The 19,432-nt window shown below is 49.7% G+C and overlaps 1 protein-coding gene across 1 annotated transcript in view; it reads left to right on the top strand.

Annotated features, from left to right (window-relative positions):
- Nucleotides 1-4,820: 4,820 nt before the first annotated feature.
- LOC144734072 (choline transporter-like protein 4) overlaps nucleotides 4,821-19,432 on the top strand; it is a 61,375-nt gene continuing 46,763 nt past the window's right edge. The window contains exon 1 of the mRNA XM_078616125.1: nucleotides 4,821-4,998. Within this exon, the coding sequence (XP_078472251.1) occupies nucleotides 4,947-4,998 (52 nt within the window). The 5' untranslated portion in view covers nucleotides 4,821-4,946. The remainder of the gene's footprint in view (nucleotides 4,999-19,432) is intronic.

The raw sequence follows: 19,432 nt of genomic DNA, 5'->3' as shown, positions 1-19,432 counted from the left end.
CCATCCCTCTTGGGTAAAAGAAAAAGTCTAAGTGACTTTCTGCTCAAATGAGCATGGAGGTATTGATGATCACTTCTTGTCTACGGCCCTGAACCAGTGGTGGAATATCCACATGTCTGTGGCAAAGGCGAGTGTATCCATAGCACAACCACTCTTGACTTACCCACAAAGTGGTGCTCATTTAACAACCCTGAAGGGATGATGGGCTGAGTCAAATCACAATCAGCATTCTAACTTCCAACCTCTCTAATAATCTACCGCTGAGCCACCTGGTCTTTTTGGTGGATCACATTAAACCAATTAGTGTGAACTTAACAATTAAAAAAACATTGGAACATGTTTGGAAATTTACGTATTTATCAAGAAGAGAGAGAGAGAGGATGGCTCCTGCCATACGAATGTGGAATATCCACCACTGGCTCATGGCCTCGATTTGAGACGAGCGGTGCCTCCCGTTGTGTGCACGATCGTGTCGCTCGACGGCTTCCGCGAATTTCCACAAGCCCCGAGAAACCTGTACACACTCACCTGTGTGAGTAGGTGTGCCTCTGCGTGTCATTATCCGGGGTCAGGTTGCAGCGTGATCTGCCGTTGCTCTGCCAACATCTCCATGGGGGAAGATTCAAGCTCAAGCCTCTGTGGGACTAACCCTTAAGGGACCCCCTCTGCCCGAAATATCAAACGCCAACACCACGAACACAGTATGGGCTTAATAGGGGATGAGATGTAAAATGAACAAGCTGGCAAGCCGGTCCATTGAAAGAGCGTCTGCTTGTGATGTCGCCGGAGTGGTTCAAAGGTACAGTAAGTTGGCTGAGCTGGAACCAATGAGTTGATGGTTTAAAAAAAACCTATTTTCATTTTACCAGGTAAGACCCACTGAGCTATTTCGCTCTTTTTTTAGAAGCGACTTGGCTACAAATGATAACTCAACGAAGTGGCTTATCACGTGAAAATGTATAACAGCCAAATACTCTTAAACGCATGCTGATTCTAAGTGTGGAGGGGAAAAAATGGAAGACCCGGAGAAAAATACACGTGCCCACGGCGAGAGAGAGAGAGACACGCAAACTCCACCCATCTGTGATTAAAATTGGATTCGCAAGTGTCGCGAGTTGATGGTGTCAGCTCAGTCACCAATGGACGACATCCACAACAAAGGCGTCACGTTAGTGAATTTAGTTCTATACTTATTGTGAATGAGAAACAAAAAATGTTTGTTATTCAAAGAACATTACTCTCAGTGGCAGACTGATTGGGAATATGCTGCTTCGTAATGTGCGGAGTGGAGGTAATTTGAAGGGCTCTCACAGGTCACTCTGTGATATGCGTTTCCTTTGGCCATACTTTTAACACATCTCTTCAGCCGCACAGCCTTCTGGGAGTGCATCTTTCTGCAGCATTGGTTCGATACAAGTAAACTTTGAACTAGATTAGACAAAACAGTGTCTCGTCAGCAGAGTCAGTCTTGCTTCAACCAATGCTGGCACACTGCCAGATGTTTTTCGGCAAGGACCATCTCCATTAGATATTTGTCCCAGTTCGACGCTAAACTATAAAATACAAAAAAACAAAATAATAATTAGCGTCAGAGTAAATGAATAGGCAATACACCTCATTCCAATGTTTGTCTTTCCGCATGGCCAATGGTATGTGTTTAAAATAAAACCGTGCTTCACGTGGTCTAGGTGAGTATTGGTGAGAAGAGACACGGAAGAGATTAATCACTTTCCCACACACTCCGCTATGAGATTGGTTGACGTGCGACATTCAAGCCAATAGAAACATTTAATTTCTCAGAGTTTAAATTTATCAAAATAAGTGATGGGTTTAGTGCTCAAACCCAGATTCAAACGCAGTGTCCGTCACACTGAACCGTGCCAACTCGAAGCTGCGGCCAAAATAGGGAATAACATCTGAGAGGATGACCATCGTGGATATCGATTAGATCAGTTCGGGTTTCGGGGAGCAAGACAGACGCAACGTGGCAGCCGCAGTGTCCTCGACATAAACCATTATGAGTCCCCCACGTACCACGCGGCGACCTCAATAATTCAACATCCTAAAACAAAGCTCGCGTTTGCGGCGCTACATTCACGGCGGAGGCGACGGAGTTCAGCGGCCGCTGTGAACAGACACACTGCCACAGCTGCGGTGGGGCGAGTTAGGGACCGAAATCCGAGAGCTAGTCTCGGAGAACGGCTAAAAATACACCGCATTAGAGACACGTCAACTGTGCACTTGCTGCGGTTGGCAAACCACATGCCTACATACACATACACAACAAGCTGCAAACGCGCGTCCGCTGATGATAATGACAATGTGGTGAGTCGGCCCGCAAGTGGTGTTTGAACTCGCAACTTTCTGGTCGTAAGCCAAGTGCTCTGAACTCAGTTCCACCTCAGAGGAAAATGACAGCACCTGTTACTTTCGAGGTTAGGGCGCTTCGCCAGCACCACGGAGATCCTGGGATAGAATCTGGGTTCAGCCACTCAGGAATACGCTGGGTTTTATAGTGATGGTCTCGGACCCGGTTCACCAATGACTGCACACGTATAACCAATGGGGGAGCCAGGATTTTTAGATAGGGGGGGCAAACCCTCCAGCAATGAAAAATGATAGGAGTTGTTAGTGAGTAAGGACTTGACCCTTGCTTTGTATTCGACGCGTGTGCGGCGATGGCACAGCCATCGATCGAGGGTCGGATTCGAACTGTGTGTGATCGGCATCGCGCTCGCTGAAGGTGTTTGCCTTAAGGGAAGTCGTGTCCTGTATACGCAACTGCGCACAATTCAGTGAGTCACTCATAACTGCTTTGCCGTTATTTATTGCCAATTATGGACTCAGACAATTGTCCTATCATCTCATAGAGTTCCTGGCACGCAATAATATGCTACATAGTGGCAGTGGGGGTCGCAAAATGCCGATTTATTACTAATAAACCCTAATGATCCGATCGAAATTAAGGAAACGTCGTGATTTTTATTTTATTTTTTATTTTGCTTTTATTAATTTTAATTTTTACCTACGTGACTTTACCGAAAAAACCTAAGAATATAGTTATCACGTCGCTGAACGCGTGTCAAATCTGTCACTGCTTCGGCATCAACACCACCACTCGAGATCAGAGGATCATGTTAACAACCTGATGATGCGAGATGTGATCATCGGAGGAACGTCGTTGTGAGATTTCCCTTCGACACCGACAACACCACGGCTGGTGCTGCCGAAGCTGCAACAAAAATTGGCCAAGTTTGATTTGACGTGACACTTTAATTCGCTGTGTCAGGTGACGGAGGGCTCACGACGCATATTTGTACACGACCTAACCCAAAAGAAAGCGGTTATGAATCACGATATTTGTCGTGGAAGCCTACGTAGAAAATGATCTCAATGTTGTTTACACTGTGCTGCTATCAGTGCAGGGTGGATCACCTTATCAGCGTTTACCCTGGGCAGGAGTCTGTAAGTTTGGGTGGCAGAAATTAATGATAATATTAGAATAATTCAATTTATACAGCGGCTTTTCATCAATCATCTCAAAGCGCTGTACAGGACACAACAGCGGCAGTCTATAATAAATCAATTTTAAGAATCCATTTACTAAATTAACTAAATGTTTAACAAGCAGAAGTGTATAACCAGGTTTGTAAGACACATATTTAAAATGTCCACAAACTCAGAGAGATCCCTCTGATACCTCGTGGAAGAGCGTTCCTTAGCCTGGAGTCGACACGGGGAAAATGTCTCGGTCACCGATAGAGCAAAACCTCGCCCTGGGAATGCAGAGAAGATGTGAATCCCCAAGATCTTAGACACCTTGAGGGGCCGTATGGGTGCAGGATGTCAATGATGTAGGCTGGGCAAGATGGTTCACTGCTTTGTTAAGTTAACAAGAGGATGTGTAATGGTATTCTACGTGAAACTGGAAGCCAGTGCAGGGGACGGCCAACGCGAGATCTGATTTGTACCGAGAACTGGTGAGGTGTCGGTGCTGTTGAACTTTATTAGAGCATATTGCACCGTTTTTTTATATGATCGACCTCGAGTTAACTTGAGCGATGTGTCCGAGTTTGGACGTTAGTGGGAAAGGTGGCAAACCGATGTCATTGTCATGTAATGAGGGTTCAATGCCTTGCATAGGACCTCCACGCAATGCTTCATTATGCAAAGGATATGAATGGGGGGAGCGGATATAGGTCCGGACTAAACAAAAACACAAATGACAAAAAAATAATCAAACTGAAAAGTATTCAAAAAAGCAGCGAATCGATACATTAAATATACACTATTGTCTTATTATGTACCATTCTACAAATGAAACCATTTATGTTTAAACCAGGTAAGGCGCACTGAGCTACATAGCTCTTATTCAGAAGCGGCCTGGCGACAAATTATAGCTCAACAAAGTGGCTTATCGCGTGCAAATAAATATCAGCCAAATTACTCGAAACGCGCGTTTCAGAATGTGGAGCAAAACAACCCGAAGGTCCACGGGGCGAGAGAGAACACACGAACTCCAAAAACACAACAGGCGTATCAGGGTCGCGATCGAACCCACGAACACTTGTACACAAGGCGAGGGAGTTAACATCTTGCCACCAGCAGCGCCCATCACTTGCCCGTTACCCAGCCACACACGAGGCGATGGATGCGCGAATGGACTTGGGGGGGGGGGTAGATGGAGGGGAGCAGAGTTGCTTTGTGTTCGTCCGCACGCACGCGTCTGGCATCGTCACGCTCACGTTGGCGGTGTGAGAGAGAGGGAGGGTGGTGGGGGGGGGGCGGAGAGAGAAGGAGAGAGAGCGAGAGAGAGAGAGGGGGGGAGTAGCGATAGGAGGCAACCGAGAGGGAAAGCGAAGTTGCGTGTGTGTGGAGTTCCACGCTCTCAATGTCTTCGCGAGATCGCTAACGGTGAATAAAAGTTAGGAATCGTCGGCGAGAAGATGGTGAAGAGAAACAAGACGGCGGCAGAGGACAGCCCTCCGCCTCAGCACGGTAACGCGCTTTGTGCGACTTGACTTGATCTGTCCCTTTAACATGCAAATGAGCCGTGTGTGCCAATGTCAGCTGTGTGAGGGTGAGTGGGGAATGTGTGAGTGGGAATGTGTGAGGGTGAGTGGTGGGTGTGAGTGAATGTGTGAGTGGTGAGTGGTGGATGTGTGAGGGTGAGTGGTGGATGTGAGTTAATGTGTGAGGGTGAGTGGTGGATGTGAGTGGATGTGTGAGGGATGAGTGGTGAATGTGAGTGAATGTGAGGGTGAGTGGTGGATGTGAGTGGATGTGTGAGGGTGAGTGGTGGATGTGAGTGGATGTGTGAGGGTGAGTGGTGGATGTGTGAGGGTGAGTGGTGGATGTGAGTGGATGTGTGAGGGATGAGTGGTGAATGTGAGTGAATGTGAGGGTGAGTGGTGGATGTGAGTGGATGTGTGAGGGTGAGTGGTGGATGTGAGTGAATGTGTGAGGGTGAGTGGTGGATGTGTGAGGGTGAGTGGGGAATGTGTGAGTGGTGGATGTGTGAGAGTGAGTGGTGGATGTGTGAGGGTGAGTGATGGATGTGTGAGGGTGAGTGGTGGATGTGAGTGGATGTGTGAGGGTGAGTGGTGGATGTGAGTGGATGTGTGAGGGTGAGTGGTGGATGTGTGAGGGTGAGTGGGGATGTGAGTGAATGTGTGAGGGTGAGTGGTGGATGTGAGTGAATGTGTGAGGGTGAGTGGGGATGTGAGTGAATGTGTAAGGGTGAGTGGTGGATGTGAGTGGATGTGTGAGGGTGAGTGGTGGATGTGAGTGAATGTGTGAGGGTGAGTGGTGGATGTGAGTGAATGTGTGAGGGTGAGTGGTGATGTGAGTGAATGTGTAAGGGTGAGTGGTGGATGTGAGTGAATGTGTGAGGGTGAGTGGTGGATGTGAGTGAATGTGTGAGGATGAGTGGTGGATGTGAGTGGATGTGTGAGGGTGAGTGGTGGATGTGAGTGAATGTGTGAGGGTGAGTGGTGGATGTGAGTGGATGTGTGAGGGTGAGTGGTGGATGTGAGTGGATGTGTGAGGGTGAGTGGTGGATGTGAGTGGATGTGTGAGGGTGAGTGGTGGATGTGTGAGGGTGAGTGGTGGATGTGAGTGGATGTGTGAGGGTGAGTGGTGAATGCGAGTGAATGTGTGAGGGTGAGTGGTGGATGTGAGTGGATGTGTGAGGGTGAGTGGTGGATGTGAGTGGATGTGTGAGGGTGAGTGGTGGATGTGAGTGGATGTGTGAGGGTGAGTGGTGGATGTGTGAGGGTGAGTGGTGGATGTGAGTGAATGTGTGAGGGTGAGTGGTGGATGTGAGTGGATGTGTGAGGGTAAGTGGTGGATGTGAGTGGATGTGTGAGGGTGAGTGGTGGATGTGAGTGGATGTGTGAGGGTGAGTGGTGGATGTGAGTGGATGTGTGAGGGTGAGTGGTGGATGTGAGTGGATGTGTGAGGGTGAGTGGTGGATGTGAGTGGATGTGTGAGGGTAAGTGGTGGATGTGAGTGGATGTGTGAGGGTGAGTGGTGGATGTGTGAGGGTGAGTGGTGGATGTGAGTGGATGTGTGAGGGTGAGTGGTGGATGTGAGTGGATGTGTGAGGGTGAGCGGAAAAGTTTGATTCCCGCTCACGGCCAATACCAGTGACGAATATCTGAACCGACTCCTGGGCCTCCGCTGGGTCGACTCAGCCTTAAATGAGTACATGTCGGTGTGTGTAAATATCGCTGTGAGGGAGACAAAGACGGCCGGGGCGTGGTGCTGACCACCCACCCCCTCGAGTGCCGTGCCGGCCTTCATAGGTGCCACTCGCTAACAGCACTTTGTTGAGGCTATACAGGGGATCTTTGTGATTAGAGTGAACGCGTGTGTTAGGAGTTCATGTTGGAATGAAATCTGTACTGCATATGAGTGCACATAACTGTGAGTTAGTGTATGAACGTCGTGAGTATGTGGGTTGAAGTGTATGAGTGAGTCTGTCTTTGTGTGTGTGTACGACTGTGTGTGTGTGTACGACTGTGTGTGTGTGTGAGAATGGGGAGCGGTAGTGTAGCGGTTAGCGCGCTGCGCTACGAACCTGGCTACCCGGGTTTGATTCCCGCTCACGGCTAACACCAGTGACGATTATCTGAACCGGTTCTGGGCCTCCCCTAGGTCGACTCAGCCTTAAATGAGTACCCGGTGCGGTGTGTAAACATCGCCACTGGGGAGACAAAGGCGGTCGGGCGTGGTGCTGGCCACCCACCCCCTCGTTCGTGTACCGTTCCGGCCTTCATAGGTGCTCGCTAACAGCACTTGCCCCTACAGTTTGTTAAGGCTATACGGGGGATTTTTGTCTTTGTTGTGTGTGTGTGAGAAAGTTGAGTATTGGTTCGCGTCGATGGGAATTTAAAAACAAACTGCTGACTGCGGCCATCCCGAACAGACCCGTGAAACGTCTCACGGCGCAATTGCCGATCTACAAATACGAAGCAGGAGACATCACGTCGCTGATGATACACTTTTGGTTTAGTCATGTTTGTTTGTTGTAGTACGGAGTTAGAATGATGGCATACTCTTAGGCTTTTTTGGTAAAATCACGTAGGTAAAAAAAATATTAAGAGAAGTAATAATAGAAATAAAATAATAAATCACAGATTTATAATAAATCACAGATTTATTATTTTATTTCTATTATCACTTCTATGAATTTTTTTTACGTGACTTTACCAAAAAATCCTAATAGTATGAATCCTTGCTGTCACGAAAGCTTCAAATCTAGAATTAGAATGATGGCCTTAATCTAAGTTGTCTTGTGGTTGTTGTTGTTTGACTTGCATCCCACTGGGATTTTTGCACAGCGTTGGTGTACGGTGCTTTTTGTGGAATATTTTTGCTGTTTTTTCCTGGATTTTCTGTTTGCACTTAGTCACATAGTCACTTCAAGATGTTTTCTTGTTTACGTTTTTGTCTCCTGTTTGTTGCCGTTGACACCCGATTCAAGAGCCGAATGGCTCACAGGGCTATACCAAATAAATGAAACTGAACTGAAACACTTCACTCCGCTCGCTACTCACCAACGCGGTGTCTCTGGGCTTCGACGCACCTGAATGTGAAATTGGAGTTGTTACTCTGGCGTCGACATCAGGCTAGTCGTACGACAACAACAACAACAACAACAGGAGGATGAGGAGGGAGGGCGGATGATCAGCTGTTGCGCTGATCAGCTGTTGCGCGTGGTGTTTGCGAGCTCCTGTTTCTGGGCGAGCAGCTGGACGGATGAGAGCGAGATTGTCTCTCTCTGAGCATTTGCTCGGCCCTCCTCGGTGCTAAAGAGAAATCGAGACGAGAGAGACTTGACTTTTAAATAACTTTTATTGCGGCCAGCAGCAACAGCACTGGAGGCGATTCCGATATGAAATACACAGTCACCAGCAAACAAACTAATACACGCTATAAATCCATGCGTTGTGAAACGAGAGAGAGAGAGACGGGTGTGCAAACGCTCATAACCCTGAGTCCGTGTGCTATATCGGTTACAACGTTACAGTACAGACACACACAACACAGTGAGTTTAACGGTAAGGTTATATCTTAAAACTATATATTTTTTAAACTCCACCGCGGCCTGAAAATAATAACAGTATATAATCGGTGACGTTTCGGGAAATAGTCCTTCAGAGCATCATTTGTGGCTGAGTCGACCTAGGGGAGGCCCAAAACCGGTTCAGATAATCGTCAATGGTGTTGGCCAGGCGACATGAACCGCTCCCCACAATGAACACTAACGCGCGCGCCTTGATACGAATTTAAATGGCAACCTTTCACGGATACAACACGCGGGCAGTGCGTGTGTTCATGTCGGGTTATGTGCTGCATAGCAGCTATTTTTTTGTAGAGGATGAGCATTAATACATTCATATGTCCATACTTGCATATGAAAGTTAGTTGTTGTGCCATAGCATACGCACATTTACACCACGGTAATTGCCGCGGTCACACGGTAACGTTTTTGCGGTTCGATACAGGCAGGTCGCCCTGGTTAATACTGCGGTTGTATTAACCATAGATAAGCGCCGTCTGTGTGGTGGAGGGTCTTCACGACACAAATGCGGTCAGATCATCGCGTGGCCTAAACCCAGCCATGAATCATGATAACAGCTGCGAAAAAACTACGTGTCAAGATCCATACACAGTATTTCTTTGTTCGCATGTAATGTACTTGATGTAGTATAGAAACAAATAAAAAGACCCTTAACAGACGGCTGGGGCAAGTGCTGCGAGCGAGTAGCACACACGAGGGGGTGGGTGGCCATTACCACGCCGGGCCGCCTTTGTCTCCCCAGTGGCGATGTTTACATACCGCCCCAGATACTCATTTGAGTCTGAGTCGACCTAGGGGGGAGGCCCAGCACTGGTAACCGGTGTTGGCCGTGAGCGGGAATTGAACTCGGGCCGCCGGGTTCGCTACACCTCCGCTCCCCATTCAGTACCGTGTACACAACGTACACGGTAATTGAACAAACACACACACACTGACCCCAACACACACACTGACCCCAACACACACACACTGACCCCAACACACACACTAACCCCACCACACACACACTGACCCCACCACACACACTAACCCCACCACACACACACTGAACCCAACACACACACGCACACTGACCCCAACACACACACTAACCCCACCACACACACACTGAACCCAACACACACACACACACTGACCCCAACACACACACACTGAACCCAACACACACACACTGACCCCAACACACACACACTGACCCCAACACACACACACTGAACCCAACACACACACTGACCCCAACACACACACACACTGAACCCAACACACACACATACACTGAACCCAACACACACACACACTGAACCCAACACACACACATACACTGAACCCAAGACACACACACACACTGACCCCAACACACACACACACTGAACCCAACACACACTCACACTAACCCCACCACACGCACGCACTAACCCCACCACACGCACGCACGCTCGCTCCACCACGGGTTACCAATGGGCACAGCACACGGAGGCGCAGTGACGACCCTGATCGCCGCTCTGTTGCCTTAGAAAATCCTCGCAAGCGAATTTCGCCGCAGCTTTGCCTGCCCGTGGGCTGGCAACGTGAGAAGCGAAGCCGCGTGTGGGGCCACGCGCGCGCCGCGGTGTGTAAATGGTCGACAGCGCCCGGCCCAGCCGTGGCCCCGAGTGAACGCGACCGAGACCGGACGCGGCGTCGCGAACGGCGGCCCCTGGCAGAGAGCACGTGGTGCCGCGGGACCGGGCGCGCGCCTCGCATCGCTCCGTCGGCTCCACATCCAAATCTCATTCGTGATCGATGTCGTGCTACGCACCGACTTCCCGTGTCCTCCGCGGACTCGGCACCCCCCTCCCCGCCTGCCTCGTCCTGCTCGTCTCACTCCACTCCCCTCCACACACTCTCCTACCTTTCCCCTCTCATCTCACTCCCCTCCACGCACTCTCCTACCTCTCCCCTATCATCTCACTTCACTCCCCTCCACAAACTCTCCTACCTGCCCCCTCTCATCTCACTCTACTCCCCTCCACAAACTCTCCTACCTGCCCCCTCTCATCTCACTCCACTCCCCTCCACGCACTCTCCTACCTCTCCCCTATCATCTCACTCCACTCCCCTCCACAAACTCTCCTACCTCTCCCCTATCATCTCACTTCACTCCCCTCCACAAACTCTCCTACCTCTCCCCTCTCATCTCACTCTACTCCCCTCCACAAACTCTCCTACCTGCCCCCTCTCATCTCACTCCACTCCCCTCCACGCACTCTCCTACCTCTCCCCTGTCATCTCACTCTACTCCCCTCCACGAACTCTCCTACCTAATAATATCCCTTTTTACACATTTTGATGTCGCAATTCAGTCGGAGAATTGCGTTTCAGTGCCGACTGCCTCGATGTAATCGGTAGCGTACAGCGAACGCCTTTGGGTTGGCGGTCGCGTGAGACGTTACACATCAAGCGGCGCCGCGTCGTCTAACACCCCGTGCCAGCATTGTGTGCGAGAACTTCACACACTCCGCAAGCTCATTGAAGGTGGAGCAGTCCCCTGGGGGAGTTCACGTAACGCTTTCAACCCGTGTTATCCGCGTCCACAAATTCAACTCGGGATTCAAAAATCCGAAGATGTATCTACACCGGAGGAATCCGATGAGCTTCGAAGTTTTTCGTCTTTTTTCTGGTGTCACAGGCGTCCCACTCGTCATGCGCACGCACGCACGGGCGAGTCGCCGGGGAGAGAGACGTGCCCACGTCGCCATCGGATTCTCGGAAGGTCAGCGAGCCGTTGACCCCCGCTTCGTTCGTGGATGGGTGACCATCCCGTGGAGCTGGCCGAGTGCTGAGATCGCGGCTATGGCCGGGAGATTCTCGTTGGCGTAGAAGGGGAAGACACTCGGGACTTGTTGAATCACTGCGCACATTCGTTGTTGTTGCGTTCGGATGAACGGTGGCTCAGCGGTTGCGAGTTCAAATCCTGGGTGGGGAGTTGACTCGTCCCGTCATCTCTCCGCGGTCGATAAAATAAGTAGCGCTTCGTGGGAAAATTAGCAGTGGTGGTCATCGCCCCCGTCATAGGAACTATGCATTTCCACGGATGGCTTTGCAGGGCCGTAAGCAGGAGATGTAAAGCAATGGCTCAATGCTGGTTTTGTCTTTTGGAGTATTTAGTTTATTATCACATAGTGGGGAGCGCTAGCTCAGTGACTAGCACGCTGCACTACAAACACGGCCACCCGAGTTCGATTGCCACTCACGGTCAACATCGGTGACGAATATCTGAACCGTTCTTGGGCCTCCCCTAGGTATACTCGGCCTTAAATGAGCCCCTGGTGCGGTTTAAAAAAAATCAGCATTGGGGAAACAAAGACGTCCGGGCGTGGCCCATGGCCACCCAGCCTGCTTAGTGTAACTTACCCACTGTTCATAGGTGCTCCCTAACAGCACTCGCCCCAACAGCCTGTTAATGCCACACGGGGTGGAGGGGGGCATATTTCGTCTTTATCTTCGATCACATCGACACGCTGTGAGCCTGCGTAGACGGTCACGTTATCGTGAGCCGTGCTCCGAAGTGACTTTGAAGAGCCGCTGCTGACCACATGTGTGTAACTTTGCGATGTTTTTGCTTTTGAAATTGAAACCAGCAACAACTTTGCCATCGCCGCCCGTCAGCCGCCGCCGCGAGCGCCACGTGCCTCGCATTCTTCGCCGCTTAATTCACCAGCGCCGAGCGCATGAGCCAGCGTTCGAAATATGTTTCGAAGTTGCGAATTTTAATAGCAAGCAAATAAAACAACTGAAATGAGACGGACGCAGATTTCCAGGTCGGTGGGGTGCAGCCCCTGCTACTACCGCGCTCACACCCGCTGCTGACGGAAGGGCCCCCGCTAGACGGAGCTATGGACAATCGCTGTGGAGGGTATTTGGCCTACTTTTCCACGCAGGCTCGAGCGTCTTTGGAAGCGGCGGGAGTAGCCACACTTTACCCCCACCAAACGCCTCTTGCCGATCGACTAACCGCGCTCCTCTACCCATCTATGCTGCTGGGTGGACTGAGGCAGTGGGAGGGAGGGGAGGGGGGGATTTAATAAGCTCGCACCGCTGTTCCAAACTCCCGCCCCGGGAGATGGAATCGAACCGGCCACCTCTGGATTGCTTGAAAGTTGGGTGTGTCGCTGACCATTGAACCACTGGGAGAGCATCGGCTCTGTGCTCAACCGAGCAAACGGGTCGCGTGAACGCCATTGGGTCGGAGGTGGAAATTCCACATTCCTGTGGCCGGACCAATATCTCTTTTAGGGGTTTTTTTTGTTAATGCTATCCATTCCATAGATATAATTGCTCAACCCCGAGCTATTAATGCTTTATACTGACGTTGCCTTCGCACTGTTCGTCTCTTGGCGTTCTCCGGTCTGACACCGGTGCGGCAAGGCCATAGAAAGGCTGTATCTGGTGTAGGCCAATGCATTTCCAAGACAATGCTGCGTATATGATCAGAGCATGTTTGTTTGCATGTTTTGCTACAATTTTGCGTGGTTAAGGCAGACTTGATGCCTTTTAATATGTATCTATTTGGTGTTTGACCAACTTAACATCACCGGTTTTATTGCCAGGGAGGATAAAGTCTCTTCTTATTTTTTTTTATAATATTGACACTGGCAAACATGTCCCATAGATGCTATCCATACCGGGGGATGGCACGTGACGGTGAAAATGCTGAAGAGGAGTCGTGTCTAGGAGAAATGTTCAGTGTGCGCTCACAATGCCACCCTTGTGGTGACTGCGTCGGTGAAATATATCCGATTGCAATGTGTGCCATTTAACCCTGGGAGAGCCACTTCGCACGATCCAACGGGAAATACAACACCTGAATGTGAACTCTGATGACTATTACTGTTATGAAGTTGATTATTGGTGGGAGGGGAGGGAGGGGTGCATGAGAGCGGAGGCGGAATGGTTCACACGCTCTGAACCTGGGTAAGCTGAGTTTGATACCAGGCCACGGCAAACGTATCGGTGGTGGGCAATATCCGCACCGATCTTTGTGGGTGCCCCCTTCACCAACCTGCACTCACCCAGCGTGGTGACGTACGGTCATTCCACACACAGCAACCAAACACGAGTGCGGGAAAGCCTTCATCCAGCAGTGGACCGATAAAAGGGCTGCAATGGTTAAAGTAAAGCATTATCGATATTTTTGTCCTGGCCAGGTGGCACATTTGTTAGTGCTCCTAACAACGAGCAAGAGCTCCGAGAACGGTTAAGTGTTCAGTTCCTGGTCAGGGATCGATCCAGATTATAATCAACTGCCATGCTCCAGTGTACATCACAGACGTGTTTGTTTCCATGTTTTGATCTTGATTTGAAGTTTTCGTGACTGCAGGGATCCATACTCTTTGGTTCTTTGGGTAAAGTCACGTAGGTATAAAATAAAATAAATTAAATCACGACGTTTCGAACGAAACACAAGCAATCATCGTCAGGTGGGAAAACCACAGCAAGATTTGTTTTGCTGAAGTGGGAGAGAGATACCGTGCCACAAGTGTGTGCGGTAAATGCAGACTAAACGCCTCGCAAGCAGCTGTTCTCCGCTTGGTATTTGAACATTTTAATAATTGTGTTTCATTGCCAGAAACGGTAAAGTCTATTCTTACATTTATATTTAAAGCTTTCAGACCCTGTCTTTCCGACAGACCTGTTCTTCACCTGAGGACGGCTGTTTGTGTTGTGGCCGAAACGTCGTGAGAATTGTATTTTGTAATGTTTTATTTTTATTATTTCATTATTTCCCTTCTACGTGACTTTACCGAAAGAACCAAGAAGATATATTCTTACATTTTTCATCATTATGATACTGGGAAGGAAAAAAAATTATCGCGTGGATACCATGCCCCGGTGTACATCCGAGACATGCTACTGCCGCCCACCCAAAGGGTCTCTTAAGATCTGGGGGTGCAGGTCTTCTCTGTGTGCCCAGGCCGAGACTCCGGTCGATGGGGCCACTGAAGCTGTCCCCCCGTGTGGCCCCCAGACTCTGGGGCTCTCTCCCCCACGAGATTTCAGGGTCTCCCGAGTCTGTGGGGAAAGAAAATGTGTTCATGAGGTTTTTTTTTTAATTGTAAGAGGAACGCAAGCCCGCAACAGTGCGCTAGGTAACAAAAACAACAACAACAACAACCACAACAACCGGGCAAAGACATCAGCGAGGCGGACGAACCCGACACGATCAATTTGAGGGGAAGACAATCAACCCGGGGGAGGGGGGGGTAAGGGTATATCGTCCCGGGTCAGTGGATATCTGACCATACTTCACCACGCCGGTCAGTGCGGGTTGGTGAAGGGGAGCGATCCAGGAACAGTTTGGATGTCACTCGCTGCCGACGTAAGCCGTGGCCGAGAATCAAACTTAGGTGGCAGGGTTCATAGCGCAGTGCACGAACTGCTGTGCCACTGCTCCCACCACAAGACCACAAAGATCCCACCAACACAGCTGCACGGACCGTTTGGGCTAAGTGCTGTTAGCGAATACGAGACCGGCACGGCATCCAAGGCGGTTGCGTGGTAATCGCCACGCCCGGGTCGCATTTGTCTACCCAGTGCTGATGTTTACACACTGCACCAGGTACTCATTGAAGGCTGAGTTGACCTAGGGGAGGCCCAGGACCTGGTTCAGATGTTTGTCAACGATGTTGGCTGCGAGCGGGTCACCGGGTTTGTGGCACAGCGCGCTAACCACACGACACACCAATCGCTCCCCGCATAGACACAGACACACAATGTGCAGTCACACACAAGAGAAACACCGTGTGACCGCTGAAAGCCGTCGGACAAAGGCAGACTGCTTCGAATCCCGTGTTCATCTTTGAACAAGACTCCACTTTTGAAGTGCAGATGTCACATTTTACATTTTCCTGCCAACTCCCCCGATTCTCGGCCATCTCCACAGAACTCCAAACAGCACGGGAGGGGAGGGAGGGGGCAGGAGGGTGGGGCAGGGGGGGGGCTTGTGAAATGTAACACCGCCCTGCCGTGTGGCTTATCGGACAAGAATGTTGACATTCACTCGTAGAGGTCTCAAAAGTGGCTTTCGCTTGAATAAATAAGTGCCATGTATTTAAGCAAATTAACAACGATCGATTGGACAGGTACAAATTCATATCTCATCGGAAACAAAAACTGTCTCGCTGGAAATCAGAAGGAATATTCGCATTGTTATTAAAATTTACTAACTTCGAGTCGTACGAGTGGGGTGATCTCTCAATTTATTCGGAATTTACTTCTGGAGAGACCGTGCTTTCAGCCGTAAACAGCAACGCCACTGTAGGGTTCTCAGTTGAATGCGCACGCACATTCACACTGAGTTCAGCGCGGATTTGGATCACGGCGGTCCAAAAATACGAAAGGTAACGCCAACAATATGGGGCACAACAGACCAGTTTAAAAATAAACACGATTTATTGAAAGCACGCGTTTTCTCGAATCGGACGCAGTGTTCGACCGAGAACTCGGACGCGCAGAGGCAGAGCTCAAAGTCCCTGGTACTCCAACTTGGACGGGTGCGGGGCTGGACGGGTCAAATCTTGAACGAGTGAGAGCCTCATCAGTTGAAAGCTTGGGCAGCTGAGCCTTGAGCTACTGCTTGAAGGTGGATGATGGTGCTTGGATGCTGCTGCTTAGAATGTGCAGTGGCAGAGCGAGTTCCAGACGGCTGCCGGTGCAACTAGGAGGAGCGCCGCTCAGCCAAGACAGTCCTGGGTTTTGTGGTCAAATTGCAAAAGAGGGGGAGGCTGGACACTCCCGTACGGATACAGTATTTGACTCAACTTATTGAAGAAGAAGAAAAAAAACGGGGAGTCACCCGGTAAATGTGGTTGCGTAAACACACCGTATGAATGCGTTTTCATTTTTAACGGCGTGCGAACCAGGGGAAAGCGGCTGCAACTGTGGAAGCTGGGCGTGTCCCCAGAGTGGCTGGTTCTCGGTGGTTATCCCTTATAACGTTGCAAGGCAGAATCCGTGAAGTTCGCCTCACCGCACTTCGTCACGGGAAGAGAAAAAAACAATTGTTGTTCCGAATTGTAATTGTTTGACATCTTACACAATTACTGGCGAGTGACTGTTGCAGTTCGTGAGCAGCCTGTGTATGTAAAGATTACATTATCGGCGCAATCGACATTTCTTTCTCCACCCTGTCCAAGGAAACAAAAACCGACCGCACAATACCACGGAGTTTTGTCTAAAATTGCGCGGTCGTCTATCAAACTTGACATCTAAACGCACGGCGGCTTTGTGTCCGGGGTAAAACCCACACATCACAGTGATCGACATTGTTTGCCAACATTAAAAAATTACCCCGCAAATTAAACTCAAATTGGGATGACACTTGGCGACATCCCTGCGTCTCGCAAAACGAGGCGCACTCGTGATGATCGCCTTGCTAATACCGAACGTACGAACTTGGGTTAGATCGCGTAAATATGAATGTGTCGTAAAACCCGCCACCACGCGACACAGCCAATTGGTGAGGTTTGTCACGCCAACAAAACGTTCCCAAAACAATGACGATGTTTTAACGGCACATTCATATTTACGCGACCTAACCCAAACACCTCTATTGTGGATAATATTTAACACGTAGGCTTTCGCGACCAATATTATTCATAATCAACGTTTTTGGGTTTAGATCGCGTTATTTATAAATGTGTCGTAACCCTCCACCACCCGACACGGCCAATCAGTAAAAAAGTGTCACGTTGACAAAAGACAAATAGTTCACTGCCCGATGATGCTGGATGCAATTACCAGCGAAACGTCGTACTCAAATTGTAAATGTTGTGGTTTCACGCTTCAACACACCGGTGGGCTAAAGCAGTGAACTAATTTGTCTTTTGTCAACGTGACACTTTTTTACTGATTGGCCGTGTCGGGTGGTGGAGGGTTACGACACATTTATAAATAACGCGATCTAAACCCAAAAACGTTGATTATGTGGATAATATTGTTCGCGACAGCCTACCACGCGTTCAACCACCGCGTCGTTATTAAAATTGTTGCCAACTCCCACCAAACCCCAATCGGCTTTCCCACCCTGCATCCTCCATGCCGTCCGCACGGCATGCTCGCGCTGTGAGCTAGAAATGTGCCCCGCGTCGATAGCGCGCGCCGGGTGCGGAAAGAGAAGTCACGGATGTTGTTTCGACCGGGCGCGTCTTCTTCTTCTGCGGATTTACGACCGCGTCGAACGTGCCACGCGCGCGGGTGCTCGACCATGAAGCCGCTTGCGTCAGCGCGCGAGTCCTTGAACAAGCTGTGCCGCCCCCCCCCAGTAATGACAGCACTTGACTTCGCTCACGAATCTCGGTGTTTGGGGCGAGTGATGCATTCATTTACGACCGTCCAGTGGTCGGTATCAGATCACCACCAGACGACGGGCAGATCTCGTGCGCGTCCTGTTTGCATGGCATAAGTAGCTGACCGTTCGCTGAGCGCACGCCCTTACACTAGTTTAGTTTTTTTACAGAGTGTGTTTCATTTTTTGCGAAAGATTTGAAACGATTGCGAAACCAATTTACAATGGGGGAATTATCACGCCAGCAGTTTCTGCTTTGAATTATCACCATGACCATGGGCAGTGGCAGCATCATCAATATCATGAGTGTCATCATCATCAGCAGCAACATTATGAATATCACCATCATTATCACCATCATCTCTCTGAGGTCGGCAAATTGAGTACTGCCCAGTGAAGCTGCACATCAAGCACTGGCTGTGGTCATCGTTTGTACCGAGGACAAACCTCGTCCCCGCCATAGAGATGTGGAATTTCCACCCACCGTCTCTCTGTACCTTCAACAGAGACGAGCCAAACGCGTTGTTGAGCAGGGCGACGCTTTGAATAAGAAAACAAACCACGACATCATAATTACTATCACCATCATGAGCCGTGCTCTATCCACCGCTGGATGGAAGCATCCCCCCTTTCCCCCTTCCCCACCCGACACCAAACGTAATTAAAATGCACATTTACCGCGATGCCCACGACCGCCATGAGCCCTCAAACCGCGGACGCTTTGTGAATGGACTTGCTCCGTATCGTTCGCGTGCAAGCGTAGAGACCGGATTTATCGACCGCTCGGCCTGCAAGGTGCACTGCTGCTTGCAAAAACCTCCTTGATCAATGCAGCGGAATTATATATATGTACACATGTTTCTGTATTCATTGTCGCCTTGAGAGCGGTCAACGACACTGCCTTACATTATATGAGAAAAATTAAACAATTGGCGACGTTTCGGGAAATGGACCCACTTCATGTGCGAAGGACCATTGCCCGAAACGTCGCCAATTATATTTCTTGTTATTTTATGGCCACACAGTGTTGTTCTTGTTGTTGTCGACCGTCTTGAGTTTGTTGTTGTTGATGTTAATTGTGCACCACTGCCAATGCAGCAGCGTCACCAATCTTGACATGAGCACCACGAGCTACTAACTTCAGATAATACAGCACCGTAGGCGTAGTCATAAGAAATCACGAACAGCCCTCTGTCAATCCACTGCTTTGTGAAGGCCTCCCCATGCCGTGTTGGTAAAGGGATTTCATTTTCGCCATACTTCACCGCAATGAGCAATGCAGGTTGGTAAAGATGCCACTCTTGCACCTGATGTTAGGGAATTAAACTCGGGTCGTCGGGCTTTTAGCTGAGCGTGCTAACCACCGTGCCACCAGCTCTACTCGCAGTGCCTTGACAACGAATTCAACTGGGATCAGTTAAATGTTTTGAATATGTGATGTGAGACCACAGCGAAGTTTGGCCGTGTAACTTGGCAGCTAAAGCTTCGTGGATGCAATGAAGGGGAGGAGGAGGATTATG

Source organism: Lampetra planeri, chromosome 49, assembly GCF_965212315.1.
Source record: "Lampetra planeri chromosome 49, kcLamPlan1.2.h2, whole genome shotgun sequence".
In the NCBI taxonomy this organism is placed as follows: Eukaryota; Metazoa; Chordata; class Hyperoartia; order Petromyzontiformes; family Petromyzontidae; genus Lampetra; species Lampetra planeri.
Note: the sequence above shows the minus strand (reverse complement) of the source record. Positions and strands in the feature narration are given on the sequence as shown.